General features: G+C 38.7%; 1 protein-coding gene across 2 annotated transcripts in view; it reads right to left on the bottom strand.

The window, feature by feature from the left end:
• Positions 1-3,249: 3,249 nt before the first annotated feature.
• B3GALT1 (beta-1,3-galactosyltransferase 1) overlaps positions 3,250-18,459 on the bottom strand; it is a 216,805-nt gene continuing 201,595 nt past the window's right edge. For both annotated transcript variants that reach the window (XM_063340875.1, XM_063340876.1), the window contains 2 exons: positions 8,540-8,578; positions 3,250-7,977 (listed from right to left, as the gene is read on the bottom strand). In XM_063340875.1, the coding sequence (XP_063196945.1) occupies positions 6,768-7,748 (981 nt within the window). In that variant the 5' untranslated portion in view covers positions 7,749-7,977; positions 8,540-8,578 and the 3' untranslated portion in view covers positions 3,250-6,767. The remainder of the gene's footprint in view (positions 7,978-8,539; positions 8,579-18,459) is intronic.

Raw genomic sequence — 18,459 nt, 5'->3', positions numbered from 1 at the left:
TCTTTAAAAAAGAACCAGTTACAAGGGGGAAGAAAATATCCTAAATTAGATTGTTGGGATTCTTCCAGATGAATGAAGTTTAGGAAAGATATCATTGTACCACCATTTTTTCTCCAATGCAATCACTGCAAAAATAAAAGCTGTGTAGGGAATAAAAAAGGAGCAATTGCAAGAAGTAAGCCCCTGTGGGGCTCTTGCTTTCACTGGTGGCATTTGTTAGTGCTGCCAAACAGACTTTGTGTGAGCAGAATATAACATGTTAGTGAACTGGCAGAAAGACAGGTGATAGGTAACTCAGCACAGAGTCCTCTCCAGTCGAGAGTTAGTTATACACCTGCTTTCATTGCACATTACAAACCCATAGGTCTCATGTTCTACTTTGTATTCATAAGGAGCAGGCTTAATGGGAAATTGGAGAGAGTGCTACTTGCTTTGTCTTCCTGCTCACATTTGATAAGAGTTGGTTTCTGGTGAGTGAAGTACTGCCTGGAATACAGTGTTCTTCCCCAGAAACCTTGATGATATCCCAGTTGACTTCACTATGAGTAGGAGTAAGAACCAAGTTGGACACAGAGAATGAAATTCAGCCCTTTGTAAACTGGCATAAATCCCATTGAAATTGATGGGGCTTGTGACTTGAATCAAATTTGATTTGCCTCGCACAGCTCAATCCAAATGCAGTCTGCAGTACAGCAGATAATGGAGGCCAATGTTTTACTTCATTGCCTCTGAATGTGTATGAGGATAAGATCTGATGGATAATGGATAACTGTTGAAACTTCTTGCAATAGAAGATTCTTTTTGATGAGGGATTTTAATGAAGTTGAATAAATAATTGCAAATTTTAGAATGTTTCAAAATGTTTTATCCCTTGCTGCTCTTGCTGCCCTTTGGCCCTCCTTTTCTTTTAAGATGTTCCTATAAATGTCTTACGCTAAGCAAGAATTGATGCATGATCTGAGCATGATGCACTTAGAGCCCAATGGCTGGTGTATCAAGATGGATGCGTCCAGGTGCTGGTGTGGTGTATCTCACATGGCTGCTCTCTTTATTGCCAAAAGAGGATGGACGTCACGATAAAGAATTTTGTACTCTGGGCCTGCTAGCACTTCTCTAATGATACTGTAGGGAGCTCTCTGCTTCCCACCTTGCTTTTACTGCTATACTAAGGTGCCTTGAGAGGCCTGCTTTCTCTTTGAGGAAAGAGGTCATGCTAGAAAATAGGCCAGAGAAAGGAACTCCTAAAAGAAAAAGGGAAGTAGGGATTTGAATTATTCTTGATAGTCTTGACTTAGCTGCAGATATGGGAGGCCTTACCCAGCACACCTCAAGTTTGGGATATTTGCTTCCTCCAAATAAAAGTTGTCCACATTACAAAACCATTGCACATAACTCTGCACAGCTTGATATGTAAAACTGCCTTTGCAGAATAAATGCTCAAGGATAAATCTTGCATGACAAATAAATCACCTCTTGCTCTCCTTAGCTCTTTCAGGTGAGTCATACATACAGTGTAGTCAGCTAACGCGCAGACCTAGCAGAAAAATGGATCTTTTTTCCTGCGTTAAACATGTCATCAGAGGAGATACTTGAGACAGCTCCATTACAGGTGCAGCTGAATCAATAAGGCATATTCATTTCTCTTTCCTAGATGACTCCTCTTCTTCCATTTCATAAATTCCTAATTTTAAGAAGAGAAAAGTAAGCAGGTATTATTCAGTACAATGTTTCATCTCATACAAATCTCCTTTTCTGGCATGCTGTTGCTTGAATAGGCCAGCTTCAGCAGTTTTAAGAAGGGTTTTTACATATTGTTTTCACTTAGGGCAGTGCACATTTCTTTGGAAATCTATGACAATCAATTAAGTAAATGAGAAAATAGAATGCTTGTAATTAAGATAATCAAGCTACATGAAATCTACCCCACTAGTGCTAATATCTGTGTATCTCCAAGCTGTATATTAATTAAACACCATGTAAGTGTTGCAATTAGACTCAGGCTGCAATGGTGAAAACGAGGGAAAAATGATCCGAGGGTTTTTTACTGTATGTGGAACACTTAGTTCTTTTAAAGCATCTCGTTATGATTTGTAAGGTTGCTGCATTGCTGCAGACATTCTTGGGATGCCTGAGGACTCTGTAGCCATCTTTAGCTGCTTCTGAAAGAGATGACCCAAAGAAAATACACTTTGGATTGCAAAAAGCTGTATTTTTTTTTTTCCCTCAGGGCTGTGTGTTATTTTCCCCTCAATTTCATGAATGAGTTTGGGTTCTTGAGCTTTGAAACCAGTAGCCAAGAGGTTAGATATTTTGTTCTACATGGGAAACTGCAAAGGGGAGAATGGAGAGAGAGGAATTATTCTGACTAGTTCTTAATATAAAAGGGACTTTGCCCTGCTTTTGTTTTGTTTTAATTTTGGTGTGAAGACCCTAAGGTCACCCAGGCCTTCCTACTGGACAAAGCAGCATCTTAATATATTTGTACTGGAAGACAAGCACTACATGAGATCGACTGGATAATCTGGATGTGTTCCGATTGTGCTTCTTCATTTATTTCCCTGGTGCTTTTGGGGGGCTTGGGGAAGCAAAAGACTCTGTCAGGGTCAGCATGCGGCTCTAAGAGGCCGGGGGAGGATCCCTTCCCTCTGTATGGATACCCTCCTGGTGGTCACGCAGCAACTTCAGAGTGTGTTTATTGTGGTTTTGTGAGATGTGGGGTTTGGGACATTTGTGCTTTCTCTTTTTCTCTGTTGTGTAGCTTTTGATGGCTGCAACCCATACGCATTAAGGTACGATGGAGATAGCAGAAGAATCATGTCGCAGGGCCAAGGGAGTCAACAGCTTTGCCACCTTAGAACTGCCAAACTTTGGTTTTATTAGCTGGGGCTGCCAAAGCAGCTGAATAGGGCAAAGCAGACGATGAACCCACTTGCTAATGTGCCAGATATTGCCGTGGCTGTTTTAAGATTAAGACTTCGGAGTCAAATGAAGTAGTACACCTGATCACTGTGAACATCAACTTGATGAAGTTGTTGCACAAATAATGAATAAAAGTAATATATTTGTTCTGTTCATTTTTTCCAATTATTTTTTAAAAATCTATTTTTACAGCACAATGTTCTTCCTTATGACAAATGAGCCTGTTCACTGGTATCGTGTTTATTGTGTTTTCAGGCAATACCATTTATGTTTCTAAAAAGAAGTGAAGAAAACTGTACAGGATGCCTTCAGTTTTTCATTTGACTTTGTTCTTATTTTTTTTTATTATCTGACATTAATACAAAAAAATATTATCTTGATTAGCAGCTTTGCTGGCAATCCCACAAAACTGTAAATAATACTTTAATCTAAAAGAATGCACTCCTACAGACACTATAGATAAAACAATATATACAATTTAGACAAATAAATACATAAGTACAGCCAGTCATACATAATGATACACCTAAAGTTCGGTTACTGTTGACAAGCTTTTCTAGTTAATTACACTCTTCATTTACAAATTGCCATTGCCATCTACGTTATAAAGACAAAGAAAGAATCCCAATAAAGAATCAAAATTGATAGTTAAGATTATTATTAGGAAAGACGGAAAATTAACCTTGAAACTTCTGTTTAAATACTCTCATGGTTTTAGCAAAAAAATGCTTTTGTGAAAAACTCCTCCTAAAGAGAGGCATTTCCCCCCCCCCCAGCTTCTTTGCTCAATGTGCTTTGTTCATGTACGTTTTGGAATCAAAATGTCACATTTCTAAAGTGACAAGAAGCCAGCACGTCTTAACCAAGTGGTCATTTGTCCCATGCCTACTGAAACAAAACGACCTTTAAGTAACATAATTTTTTCCCTTGGTTAAAGGAAGCCCAATGCAAACAGTTGTTTGTTAACAATACCCCATGTGGCACAAATACTACCGTGTGGAAGAGACAGTAAGCTGACCCTGTGAGTAGGTGTATTGCTCCCTTTCTAGCTCCAGGTTGCAATACTGCAATTTCTGAGCAAAGAGAAAATAATAAATAATAAATCTGTTACATAAGTGTAACAAGCTAGTGAAGTCTAGTATCAGAAAATTAATAGAAGTAGAAAATTAATAGAAGTAGAAAATTAGGCTTTTTTGTGTTCTTTTAAATTCACTAGACAATAAAAGAAAAAAAAAATCTTTTACATTCAAAAGTTAGGGCACACATGCTTAAGGCTCTTGAAACACTGGACAAATATAATGCCTAACTCAGCTCCATGCGTAACAGAATACTACGTAGCAAGCAGACTCTACACATATATACAGCTGAATACAGAAGAAAATGCCTTACAAATATGTACATCAGTTCCAAGGTGAACATTTACATTTCTGTTGAAGATCTATCTATTTATAAATGGCAGGAAATATATTTTTGGGGATACTGTTTTCAAGATGTACCTTCCAATCATTAATGCAGTCTGCTTTTACTAGGAGAAATTCAAGGCTACTATGCTACTTGAGCCCTGAGGTATCCGGATTGGGAGCCCTGCTGTCCTCTTGGTTACTAACCAAAGGCCACAGAAGCATCAGCAGGAGAAGTAAGGCCACCAAATCCATTTGGTTGTGGATTCAGAAACCCCAAATTACCACACAGTGCAGAGGGATAGCAGAAATGATTGCAGCCTGTGGGTTGAAATTATTACAAAGTTTGTTCCTGGTAGGACGGTATCCATGCTGTCTGATTTACCTGAGGGCTGGGGATGAATTCCACCCTAGTTTCCCTTCCCAAACCGTATATTATGGGATTTGGGTAAGGAAAGCTGAACTTCACCCAGTCAGTGTGTGTGTATTATATATTCATCTATGTAATTAGTTGGACCTTGTTTAGCTAGAGTTCTGAGTTTGGCGGGAAGCAAGAGCAACTTTAACAAGGACTAGGTCAACTAGGGAAAGATTAATCTTAATTATGATTCAAGAGATTCACTATTTTTATATAAAATTACTGATTTTCATTTATGAAGGATGCACAAGCTCCTGTTGATTAGCAGTAACTCCTGGGCTATCTTGTGTAGCTTCACCTTCAGATCTGAAGTAGATTGTTTGAGATACCTGCTGCTTGTGGCTTGAAGGCCAAGTACACTTTACCTTATTTACAAGTAGTTCCTTTCAAAACCATAGTGCTGCATCTGTGAATAAGACTAACAATTTGTCATGAAACTACAAACCTTTTGGGGTAGCATCTTCATTCCCCTGTTACTGTTGTGAAGTGCTATGTACACCTATGGCAAAATAGGGTCAGAGTTTTCCTTTAAATTCTTATTCAGTTTTAATTTCTGACAACTTTATAGACATCCTGAATAATGTACAGACTTAGCAGTTTTTCATACATTACACATAATGCCAGCTGAAATGAATGAATCTCTTGTGTGTGCTGTGGACAGTGTGAGCAATCTACAGCTAATAACATTTTGGTGAGTTTTGTATCTTTGTAACTTGCCTGTGAATTCTTAATTTCAAGTTAATTGCTGAGCAATGTCATATTTTAGCTATTTGTTAGAAGGTGGTGCTAAATAGAGACGGCTTGAATTTTTTGAAGAATTTTCCAGGAAATAATTCTCATAACGCTTCATTAACATTCATATTCAAAACACATAAGCACATTATGAAACCTGAATAAAATCTTGTGTGTTTGATTTCTGTTGCATGCTCTGGGGATCTCTTGAGCAGGAACTCGGTGAGTATTGTCTCTGTGATGACTAACCTGGGAGCTGCAGATTTGTAACAAAGGCTAGAATTTGTTTTTCTTTAATAGGTGATTCTTAAAAGCCCTCAATAGAGCTTACTCTTAAAAAGCTGCTTTTGTGTTACTTTTTTTTAGGTAAATAGCATACTAACTGACGTTAAAGAATAAAGCTGCTTACTGACACTTTTATCATTCAATACAATTATATATTTCTACGTAAGACGCCTAATGGAGAGATCCACTGATACTAACAAGAAACATTGCACTTGCTTTGAAATTAAAAGATATTAATACTTTTATTATGTGTTCTTAAGATAGTTTTTCATACATCTCCCTGTCTTATTTCACCTACAGATTCTACTTCATTTTAAAATTGTGTTAGATCTTTTAGGGGCTACTTTAGCCACTGGAAAGAAATGGGATATCTTCTGAAATAATTTAAAGGAATACTATTTGGTGGATAAGAATATACTTCAGTGTGTGGGTTTTTTTCTAAGGTCTGCGAGACTTTGGTGTTCCTACCTGTCTAAATTCTGCTATTGTACCATCAGTAAGCTGTTTGGGAATCGCACGTATTGTACTATAAAATATACATGTCAAGATACGTGTATAAGGTCAGTGCAAACATATACCACTCAATTTATTAACAAAGCTCTAAGCAGAGATGGTTGTAGGGTGTCAAAAAAGGAATAAAACTATATTTGTAATTCTTCATTTCTTAGGGCCTGAGTCTTATCTCAGAGGCTGGGGCATGAACTGTTAAGCAGCTCATGATAGTTTATTACTGTCCTTTACATACAGATACAGGAGCTGATATGTGTCATAGAGGATAATATACAAAAGCTGAGATTTGACTCTAGATCCTTTCGGTTGGTATAATGTCCTTATGAAAAGAGCCTGAAGTCTGTAAACCAGTAGTCAAAATGAGAATGAAAAATCAGTCATTAAAAATCCTCTCACAGTTAATATCCCACAGTTTAACCTGTAAATCAGCAGATCAGTTTGTCAAAAAATAACCAGACTAAATCAAAATTAAAAAAAAAAAGGTATTTACATCTGTAAAAATCTTAACATCTAAGATGTTTCTTGCTGGACATGTCATTCCAAATTCTGTGCATTTCTTCTGGTGTTATCTGGTGTACCGTGATCACCCTGCGGTACCTGCACAAGCTGTAGGCCATTTTCCAGTGATTGAAGCCACTGTTTTGGAAGGGGTGAATGCCCAGCTTCCGAAGACAGAGTCCAACGTACACGTCTTCAAGGTGAAGGAGTCTGGTGTGAAGGGAGGTTTTGTAAATCAGTTCCGCTACATCAGCTGAAAATATGTAGCCGGTGCCTGAACAGAAGGGTGGATAATTGCTGTCAGGATACAAATCTCTTGGCATGTACCACTTACTGCGAACATCTCGTATTGGTCCTCCATTTATAACGTAACCTGTGAAGTACCTTCTCCTTGGCTTGGTGTTAGGTTTGAGCAGCTTATAAATAAGATTATCCATATTTACAAAAATATCACTGTCTGTCTTCATAACATACTTTGCTTTTGAACAAAACGTTGCTACCCACCTCATCCCCATCAACGTTTTCAGAGTGAGGTTATGGTATGAGTCAATAAAATCCTCCACAATAATATCATGAAAAATTTGGCTTTCTTGCTCTACCATTTGATTTAAGACAGGATCTGTGTTTTTTCCAAGAAGAAATAGTGTGGCGATTTTAATTCCTTTAAAGTTGTTTTCGTCTCCCCATGTTTCTCGAATGGCTTGCCTTGCATCAAACTCTTTGTGAGTCGTGCTGATAAGAATGACCAAGAAAGGGACGCTCTTCTCACATTTGTTGGGTTCATTGATAAGAAAGTCAAAGGAATGTGGATTTATAGGTCGAGTTCTTATGTTGCCAAAGGAAACGTTTTTTCTGGCTATGGATATGCTACTGATCTGTCTGTGGCCCGTGTAGGAAGAAGTAGGACGTGTTATACTTAAGTACCAAAGAGCACTTGCCCAACAAACTACCGTCAAAACATATAAGCATGAGACCTTTGAAGCCATTGTTCCTCTAGCTCTTCTATTCCATGCGATGAATAAATAGCCTTCGTACCATGAGCGAACCTATGTCCCAGAGAGGCAACATATTATTAATGAAACTTGAAAGTTCGATTTATAAAGAAACCTCTGTAATCATTCATGGATCTCAAATAGGAGCTATTAACCCTGATGATACTCAGCTTTTCTTCTTTTGCTACCAGCGGCTTCCATTTCTTGGAATTTTCTGTTATTTCTGAAAAAAATGAAGAAAAATTTTCCATTGCTAGCTCATAAAAGCCCAGGACAAGAAAAATGAGCTTAAATATGACTGGCCATTAATAAGCTAAGTGTCTTCATGCATTTCTCAGGTATCCTTTTTTTTTCTCATGAGGTACCACAATGCAAGATAGCGTACTAGAATAGAGCAGTATAACTGAGGTAATTCTTTTATGATGGATAGTTTCTCATAGATTATAATATATTTAAAAAGTTAAGCAGCATAGCATGTTGGCTATTTAGGTAATTTTAAAAGAATGCGAAAATAATTTTCTGGTTTCTAGCATTTTCTTGCTTCCTAGCATTTTTTCTGGATGATCTTTCAAAATATGCCATGAAGCATTTTAAAATTATTTAAAGAATGAAAAATAATGTACTTTATCTTAGGATTAATAGCATCACTGGCAACCATGCACAGGAATATCTACAAATCCCTTTTAGTCTCAATGTTGTTAATGTTATGTCTCTCTAACAAGAGCATGCTGCGGTGGAAATCAGACAGAAAGGTACAGGAGGGAGAGATACATATGCTGTCTTACCCATGCAAAGATCAGTGCTCGAGTAGACTCCAGAAAAGTCTAGAAATAAATTAACACAGTTCAGTTATTCTTGTTGGCTTCCATCTTTACTTTTCATGAGCAGACATTGTTTGTATACCATGTAAGATAAATCACGATGGAAGCCTATTAACTGTCGCTTTGCTGGCTGGTGCAGAGAGCACTTGCCTGCTCGACCAGGGTTCCTGCCCTGGCAGCCCTTCCCCACTGCTGCGCCCAGTCCTGCCTCTGGCACCGGGGAGCTTTGAGGCTTCCCTGGATCCGGAGAATGTGCCAGCCCTGAAGCTTCCTTTGCTCTTAGCGTGTTTCCTGGGAACCAGTTCTACTTATCATCATTTCATTGAAATGAGGCAAGCTGCATTAAACCTGCTGGATCAGTGCTGACTCCTCCAAGGCACACAACTAGCTGGAGAGTGCCTGTAGGCTCCATGTTCAGGGGTTTTACCACTGCATTGCTTCAGAGCTAAAAGATAGTAGAACCATGCAACAGACGAGCTTTGCACAAGAGTCTTTGAAATATTTAATATTTACTTTGGACAGAACAAAACATCTATGGATTCAGATAAAAAGATAGAAGCCCTATCTTAGAAATGTCCTTTCTGTTTCCACACTGCTTTGACACGTTGCTTGGATTACATCAAAATGCTTTTTAAGGAGCCTGTACCTCCCCGATGTTGGATACGTATGGTCTCTTTCTCCTTTCTCCAAAACCAGATGAGAGTGTGGCCCTGGAGGTGGGCTCGTGGCAGGGTCTCCTGCCTGTGACCTGTTGCTTAGGGTTTGTGCAGACAGAGCTCCCCCCGGGCAGCTATCAGAGTCGGAGACTGTTATCCTGTGTTACTCTATCACACTGAGGTGCAAAACCAGCAGAGAAACAACCTTAACATTTGCTGAATATATACAGACTGCGGTCTCCGCATTGATTCTTAGAGCTAACGCTCTCTTGCTAGTCTTCATTACGTGCATTTTTAGCTATTAAGTGGCCAGAACCTGCATACCCCTCTCCCATTCCATGGAACAGGAAAATATGAATTTGTGGACTGGTTCAGAGCTTTATCAGTTTCAATCCGTTTTGCCCTATAACTGGGTCAATTTAATGAAGTAGAGGTGATCTCCTTTGCTACTTGTCACAGGACCTGGGGTTTGTGATCTTTTCCCACCAAGCAGTAGCAGTAAGTATTTGGAAGCAATATATTTAAGTCGAGGCTTTAAACTGCCCCATAGGGCTGCAGAACACAATGACCTTGGCACATACGCATACATCCTTGTAAATAAATACAGTTGTGATGAGTGTATACACAGATGCTACCGTCATGTCTGGAGAGGGGATCTGTCTTTCTCTAACAACCCACTGGGGTCACTGAGACACAGTTCTGAGAAAGCCAAAACACATCCCTGATCTGGTAGGTTCTGTTTTTTTTCTGGCTTCGTTGTGAATCTCTGATAACCGCCCCCCCTGGAAACCCCAGCAGGGAAAAACACCAAGCATGAAATGTCATAATGTAATGAAACCATAGCAGTCTAAGTTCTAGAAGATTGTGGTCATAAAGAAATACAGCAGTCATGGATTGGAGATGTAGAGTGTGAGCTATGTAGGTCAGTGTATTTAACAGACTCCAGCATTAAGGTCTCACAAATGCTACTAATATTCTGCATATGATGAATTATTTTAGGAAACTATATATTGAATTCTCTAAACGTGTATATTATTCTACATCGTTTCTTTAATAAACCAGGTGCATTAGTTACCATGAATACTGTGCAGATATCTGAGGGAAAGGAAAATTGTAACCAGTGCTTCTTACAAACCGCAAAATTACATAAAACAGCTTTTCAGTCCAGCAATGCCATGGCTGCGATGCCCAATCTCGTGTGCTCTGAAAGGATTAGAAGCAACAAAAGCCTTAGACCATTTTGAAGAAAGATTCCAAGCTATATTGTAGGGAATTTTTTGCTCAGTTATGAAATCTACAGATAACTGTTTGTCCAGGATGAATATTTCTTACATTAGCCCTCGGATTGCCGGCTCTTGAAATAAGTTTATCTTTTTCTGTTGTGTGTTTGGTTTGGGATTTTTGTTTGTTTGTTTTGCTTTTTTTAAAGAAAAGAGTTTAGGTGATGTTCTTCAGTTTGGAGTGTTTTCCACCATCCCTATGGTAATTTTTGAGCAAAGTGCATGTGAAGTTGTTAAGGGTGAACTGGCTGTAGTTTTCCTGACCAGTGAAATATTAGATTTAGTTATTTTTTAGGAAGATTAAGGGGAAAAACAAGAGAGCTCTCTGCTTTCCTTTGATGTGGGTCTCTGCTATTCCTACTCTGCTGTGAGGTAAAGATGAGAAGATTAAAGTTCACGTTCCTGCTTTACCTGACCTTTTTGCCACATATGGGGAACAGATTTGGAAGAAAATAGCACAAACAAAACTAGTAAATAGTGCAAATACAAAAAAAAAATTACTGAGGGGTCTTGGTCTGCTGTTTTAGCTGAGATTATTGTCACCTTCAGGACTGATCTCTCTCACTCTTTGTAGGATTGCAGAGGGGAGGGGGTTAGATAAGTAGCTCTGTCGTATATTTTTTTGGCCATAGGGCTAATGCTCCTACAAATTATTTCTGGTAACATTGTTCCTGCACAGCAATTCCAATAATATTTAGCTTGCACAAGCAAGAAAATGCATAGTTGATCAGGCAGGGAAACATGAACTGAGTAGTGAAATGCGTATTTTGTGATGATTTAGCAGTCAAGAATTTCAGTAGTTGTCAAATTCTGTTATTAATGACATCAAGGACCTGAACAAATGCCTAACTCGGACTTTCTTAGAATTACTCCTGTGTTGAAGGTATCTTGCAAAATTACTCGCAGTATCAAAGTCTGTGACAGCAAACCTCTTCCTTGCCATGTGTTGTCACCGGAAACTAAACTCTGCAGCCGTGTGATATGTGGGATATCAAGGGTGTGCGTTACAAGGAATGAAATTAGAGTGTAAAATTAATGTGCTCAAATTATAGTGTGTTAAACCTTTTGAGTTAATTACTCATTTGGAAAAGAAGAGGAATAAAATATGTGAACTAGGGGCACTATTTTCATCTAAATAACTGAAAGCACCTCAATGTCCTAATGTTATTGTGGTTCATTTAGCAGTTTGTCCAGAAGTTCTTCAGAACGTTTTTAACGTAGTCAATGGTAAACATATCTAAAGCTGCCTTGAATGTTAAAATTTGTAGCAAATTCATTAAGACATTGTGTTCCTAGTCCTGATACCGCATTCAGTATATTGTCATTATGAGGATGACTTTTTTTTTTGTTTGTTTGTTTTGTTTTGTTTGGTTTTAAGTTTTGCCATGATCTTGAATTTCGTGCTGATATATGTTTGAAGGCCCTCTAACGGCAGGGCATGGATTGTCACAGGGGGAGCAGAAACCTTTTACCAGTTTTGGACTTTGTCTGTTGGGATAGGGTATGTCACGTTTGGGGACACTGGCACAGGAAAAGGGCAAAGGAGCGTCACCTCCTTTTCTCTGTTCTGTGGGTTAAAAGCTTTTGAACACAGCAGCAGCAATGTTAAGCTCTTGGATCCTTGTTCTTAAAAATATTTTAATTCAATCTGTCCCTTTTCCCATCCTGGCTGTCATACTATTAGTAATCGAAGGCTCAAGCTTTGCTAGGGTAGATGATTGTACAAAGCAAATGTTTAGCACCATGTTTCCATATTGTGACTCGAAGTCATGCACTTAATTGCACTACTCGCTGTGCATGCTGTGCGAGCCAGAGAAGCCACCCAGTTGGAGAACAGAAGCAGTACTGTGTAACTTCCGTAAGTAATTGACCTGATGGAGACTGTTGAGTATTTGCAGCAAACCTTTTACAAGCTGACTGCACATCAAGAATAATCCTCCAGATAATGAACACATTCGAGAATCTTGCTAACTGTTTGTGGGCAATTTTCAGGCAGGCGTCAAATGAGTTCAGCAAATGTTACTCGCCAACGCCAATATTTTGCCAATATTTTGGAACACTGCTGTCTCCGCTGAGAGTTTGTTGATCTTTTTCTTTCAAGAAAGCCCATCCTATGTAAGTGCAGTTACATTAATGTAATTAGATCATGGTGGATGCACATGATAGAAACCACAGCTCTTGAAGCTTGGCATGTTGCCATAGTTGTAATCCATATCATGTCACTATCTACTGCTGAGGCATAACGTAGGTGCTGAGCAGAGGCAGTCAGTATGCTGAGCCCCAGGGATGACCCTGGGTGAGAAGCCAAGGGCGGCCGCAGCTGCTTACCCTGACACCCAGGAGCCTGGTAGGCAGAGCACGACTGAGTCAAATTAACACTGTGCATCTCTGCCAAAATGTACCTATTCCTTTCCCTGAAAAAAAGAGGGAGTGCAGCTGCTAAATTATTTAGTAAATGTAGCAAGCTCTTCTCATTTTCCCTGAAGAGATATTTTTGTAAGAGATCATGGCTTTCATCTGTATGTAGACGGAGACACTGAAATGTCTTCACCATTTATGAAGTCTTTAAATTACCTAAGGAAAAGTCTGTGATTATTACCAAGTCTTGTTGAGAAGGTAATTATCCTGAACATTAAGAACACATCTACAAAGAAATTTGGGGACACTGTTATTTTCTTGGCTGTATGTTTTCTTGAGGAAACGGTATATAATTTCTCAAGGAAATTCTGGACAGATGGCATAGGTGATTTAACAGGAGATTGCATGCTCCTCTCGTGCAACTTCATTTGAAGGTTTCTTAAATATTCCAAATGCTTTTTCTGTGCCTGGATGTAACGGACTTGAAACCAAATCAGTGCTGCAAAGGAAGACCTTCTTCTCTAGAATATATGTGGAAAAGGACTGTAATAGGTGTAGGAACCACTATCTCAGGTTGAGGGGAGTAAAGTACAAGCATTTATTTCTGGTCCGTGTTTTTTAGAAAAATCAGTTCTACTTTGGGGGGTCCCAGCAGTCATATGTTAAAAGAAGCTGGCTTCCCTTCTCTTCCTTCAAAGGCAAGGAGGACAAATATTTTCTGAAAATCAGGCTATGTTTTAAGATATGCTGTTTGTACCTAGAGAATCATTCCTTTTTCACAGAAATATTGATGATGGGCTTTACCCTAGGCAGTAACTGAATGTGAAAGCAAGTATTTGCACAAGTGATTCTTTCATGTTAACAGTTCTCTTTTCATGAATGGTGATTTGTATATGGTTTATGCTGTATTTCATCACTGAATTGAAGAATTGATCTCTGGAAATAAATTTGGGATTTATAAATTATTTCTCAATATTTACTACCCGCTTTTAATGTGAATGAAAAGTAAAAATGACTGTGCATTGGGGAATTTTATGAAAAGCTTCTAAGTCATATAGGGAAAACGCAAGTTTTAGAATTTCCAGTAAATGTGCCCATGTTACTGAAACTTCCCTACCTTTTAAAGAGCTACTGAGCAGTCTGTTAAAAGTTACTCTACATGAAAGCAAATCTGTATATGAGTGACTTGTCTGTATTTTCCACTTTATATTTTTTTCAATTAATGTATCTCTATATAAACAGGATTTTCTGTTTTCAAGAACTGCTGAGACAGCCTACATAAAACAATTAAACTGTATTTTCATTACTTTTTTTCCTCATGCTTAAGAATGAATTATGCACCTAATTTTTCTCAACAAAATAATTTGCATGTTAAAAAGGTAAACAGTTTCCACCATGACTAAACTGTGAAGTGCAGTTTTCAATTGCAGAAGATCAAATAGTTGAAAAGAAATATTTAGGAATATTTTTATCAACACAAATGTCAGATTTACCATGACAGAGGGGAACCAGTCATTACTGGTTAGTTAATGGTTAGGAAATGTTACTGGTTAGGAAATGTGAGCTTGGCATGAAAGACCATTCCTTGGCTGGCAATGTACAGAGGTGGGATCTCTGTTGGTTTGAGGAGCCTTTCTTTATGGCTTGGTTTGTACATCAGGAGCTTTGTAGCAGTAAATTGCCATCCAATTTTTGCAGGTCAGGAAGTATTTTCTATGCAGAAAATATTTCCCTGCTTTCTCTGAGCAGAGACTTGAGAGCTGCTAGGTTGGCCACGCACCGGTCAGCAATTTTCATACTCGCGGAGCTGAGTGATAGCAATTGGCCTCCATATGACTGAGGAGTAGCTGCCTTCTCTTGTGGTGACCAGGAACCTGGTCTGCACCAGATGCGTCTACATGGGGCTTCTGTAGATGCATTTTCTTCGTGGTAAATCTGGCTTTGAATTAAACTGGCCTTGGAGAACCCCCTGTGATGGTGGTGATGGACAAAAGCGGTGATAGATCAAGATTCAAACTTGTCCAAACTGGATGCTGCGCCCTGTCTGGGTTTGGGTATTTTGTAAAAGCAAAACATTCACAGTTGGTTTGCTAACCAGAAAAAAGTATGATTTCATAAAATCTGATATTAATAGGAGATTGATTTTTTATTTTTTTTTTTATTCCACTCGTCATGTCTCAACATGACATTTTCAGTATCCCTCTTACTGTTTTGGTCATTTTTTTAAAACAACTCTTTTGGTCATAGTCATTGTATGTTTGAAGCCTAGTCCTCTCCAAAGTCTTCAACAACTGACTCCATGTGGAAGGAGGTGAAAGAACAGCCAAGACCCTGAGGACCACCTGTACGATGGATGGGTTTCTAGAGTTTCAGCAAACTGGCTATGCTTGGTCAGATATTAATCTAGAATAGTTAACAGCTAGATTTTACTCAACTCAAAATAATATTAAAACTTGGGACATGCCAATCAGCAGTTCTGTCTTGCAATATTGCTGTTGCAGGTGATTTATCTGAAGCCAGTGCTTGCTGCTGTTAATGGGAGTTTTGCTGCTGAATTTAGTAGCAGGTATTTTAAGTACATATTCTTTGTGCTAACTAAAGGGGAAAGAAAGAAAATGAAGAATATAAACTGAAAAAAGCAGAATAATTTTAAGCAGAAATCTTTTTCATTTCTTTTTCTTTTATTATTTTTTTTTCTTCTGAAGTTGCCCAGGGGATGTCAAGTGTCAGATCTGTGCATTTTTTCCCATGAATGCTTTTCAGAAACAATTTTAAAAAACACTTTGCGACCTCATGTTGTGATAGGTCATTTGTGATTCCATCAATCGTATCATATTCCAGCAGTAACCTGTAAATTGCATCTCAGTACAGTTATAAACTGATGCACATAACTTATTTCACTTTGGGTTACCATAGCCACAACCATTACTTTCTTTAGCTATTTTGCTGTGCTCTATTGTGAAATTTCACAGCGAGGTTCCTTAGCTCATGTCACCACTGAATTAGTTACAATATTTTACATCTAATGAAAGTTCAGGACAAAAAAAAGGAGGCTTTGAGTCATTAAAAAAAAATTTCAAGGGGCTAAACCTTTAGGACTGCTTTAACAAAATCTTTATTACTTGAGAAACAATTTTACGTAATTTATTACCAGAGTCAATCAGTTAAATTACCTTCAAGTAACAGTGTTTGAAATCAACTATACTGCTGTTCTTGCCTTAACCTTCTTAAATCTCACTATTTCATTTCCTTTGTATTCACAGCGAAGCCTGTGAAAAGGTGGTCTGGGTTATGACACCAAGAATAGATGACAGTGGCCTTGATTATATAGATGCCTGCACGAGCGGCACTGCCATTCTCAATTAATCTATGTCACAAAAAGGAGGAGGAACGATTATGTGAAGACTGGAACACCTAAAATCACGCTTACAGTGTCTGTGGTGAGGATAACTCATTGAACTCGATAATGAATCTACTTCCCACAATTCACATGTTATCAGGGGCCATTGGAAGAAAAGTACAAACAATTAAAACGTTTGGTTTTATACTGGGAAAAGTTCTAAAATAGTTTTGAACCTGCCCATTAAGGTATCTGTCATGAGGCTTGGGGAACTTTGCTTTTAACCTTATGAAAACTGGGGGCATTTCAGGCTGGAAACATTGATTGTTGCTATGTATAAACGCATCTTTATAACCTCAGAGCACAGCTTTTCTTGATAGACAGTTACTGGAGGGATTCTTCCCTATCTCAGGTGTATCTGTATGATACCTATTTTTATTGTAATTGTTATACATTTTTTATCTGTGAATGATTGAGGGTTTTTTTAGAAGGCTAAAAATTAGCTAGAGTTCACATTATTTTCTCATTTCTTCCACAGCAACGAGGCTAGAAAATTTTGTGAACAGTGACTTCAGGTGATCATATAATAGCATAGCTTGCAATTTTTGTGATTAAGAAAAAACATTAGATATTATCAGATATCTAAAGAGCTTCTTGGATGCTGTGAGGATGTGGCTACATGGACACTTCCCCGCACGCCGAAAATATTCCCCATGTTGAAGAGTTCCCAGAGCCTTGCTCTGTCCACCCAAGAACAGGTTGCAGTTCAGTTTTTTTCATGTTTGCATTACAGTAATTAATGTGAAGCTATGTTGTGAAGCAGTTGTCACCGTGAGCTATTTATAAGTCAAGCTTCAACTTTCTAATTCCCTTTGCGAAGTAGTTGTGATACATTTAACACAAGCTGTTGCTTTCAAAATTGCAACTGTCTCTCACAGAACTGTAACGTTTAAAAAAAAAAAAAAAACAACCAACGAAACAAATGACTTTTGTCTTCAACCTGGAAAATATGGGCCATACTTCAGCCAGATGACTTGTTCTCAAATATGTGAAAAAAGTTTCCTAGACATACACTTTTTTTTTTTTTTTCGGTTTGGTGGGTTTTTGTTGTTGGTTTTTGTTTTTGTAATTGGTTAGTCATGATTGAGATCCCCCACATTACAGGAATTTTTCTGGGCATGGTTTTCTGGTAGCATGGCTTTAAATCTGCCAGAGACGAATAACTGCAGCTCTAACACAGCCAGGTGGTGGCTGCCTGCAGCTGGCTGTGCCCGCTCCCCTCCAGCTGGTAGGTTTTCCAGGGACGCTCCCCCGGCACCTCTCCAGCTGCGGCACTGAGCCCCTGCAGTGCTGGCTGGGCTTTCCAAACAAGTTATTTCACAGAGAAGGGATAGTCCTCTTGGAAAAGAAGGATTTGCCTCCTCTTTGCACTGAAAGGAGCTGGAATGACATTTTATTGGCTTGTCTGTTTACCTTGCATGGAGTGGTGCATTCCCGCTAAGGAGCTGGTGTAGCCATCAGCTCGTGTCTGTGCTCCTGGGCCACTGACCTCAGCGCAGCTTAGTCCAGCTGAGGGGCAGCACTTCTGGCTGTTAGCTACGTATGATTGCCTTTACAATGAAGACTGGAAACGTGTTTTTTTTCACTTTGTCATAACTAAATGGTAGATGGGGTTTTGCTCAAATTTAAATGAAAGCCTACTTTTACTGGGGATTGAACAAGAAAAATTTCAGCTGCAGAAGAACATTTTTTGCAAAGCTGTTAACTTCTGAGAGCAAGGTAGTGTCAGGCTCTTTCAACAGGCACATATGGAGCATTTCACAGACACGACCCCGGACAACTTGTCAGCATTTAGTTTTCTGAAGCTTGCGCTTGAAAGGACCATTGCACAATGTTACACTTACACATTCATAGAACATAACGCTCAACACAAGAGACCCTTTCTCTTGTGGCAAGGATTTAAAAAATGGGCCCATAGTAACTGGAGCTTTTGGGATGAATCAAATGAAGGACCGCATGCTGTAGTAAATTGATAAATATATATCCTTGTGAATCCACAGGAGTAAATTTGTCTTCATTCTTCTACAATATTTTAAAAGTGCAGCAAATTGTGTCCTCAGCTGAGACACAAATTTGAAAAATACTGTTTGGGATCACAAATGGATTGCTGCCTCCTTAGCTAAACTAAAAACCCATTCTGGGTTATCAGCTATGCCTTCTTAGTTCACCTTTTTCCTCAAAAGAATGTTT

The sequence above is a fragment of the Chroicocephalus ridibundus genome, chromosome 7, assembly GCF_963924245.1.
Source record: "Chroicocephalus ridibundus chromosome 7, bChrRid1.1, whole genome shotgun sequence".
NCBI classification, from domain to species: Eukaryota; Metazoa; Chordata; class Aves; order Charadriiformes; family Laridae; genus Chroicocephalus; species Chroicocephalus ridibundus.
The sequence above is the reverse complement of the archived record's forward strand: the minus strand, read 5'-3'. Positions and strand labels throughout refer to the sequence as shown.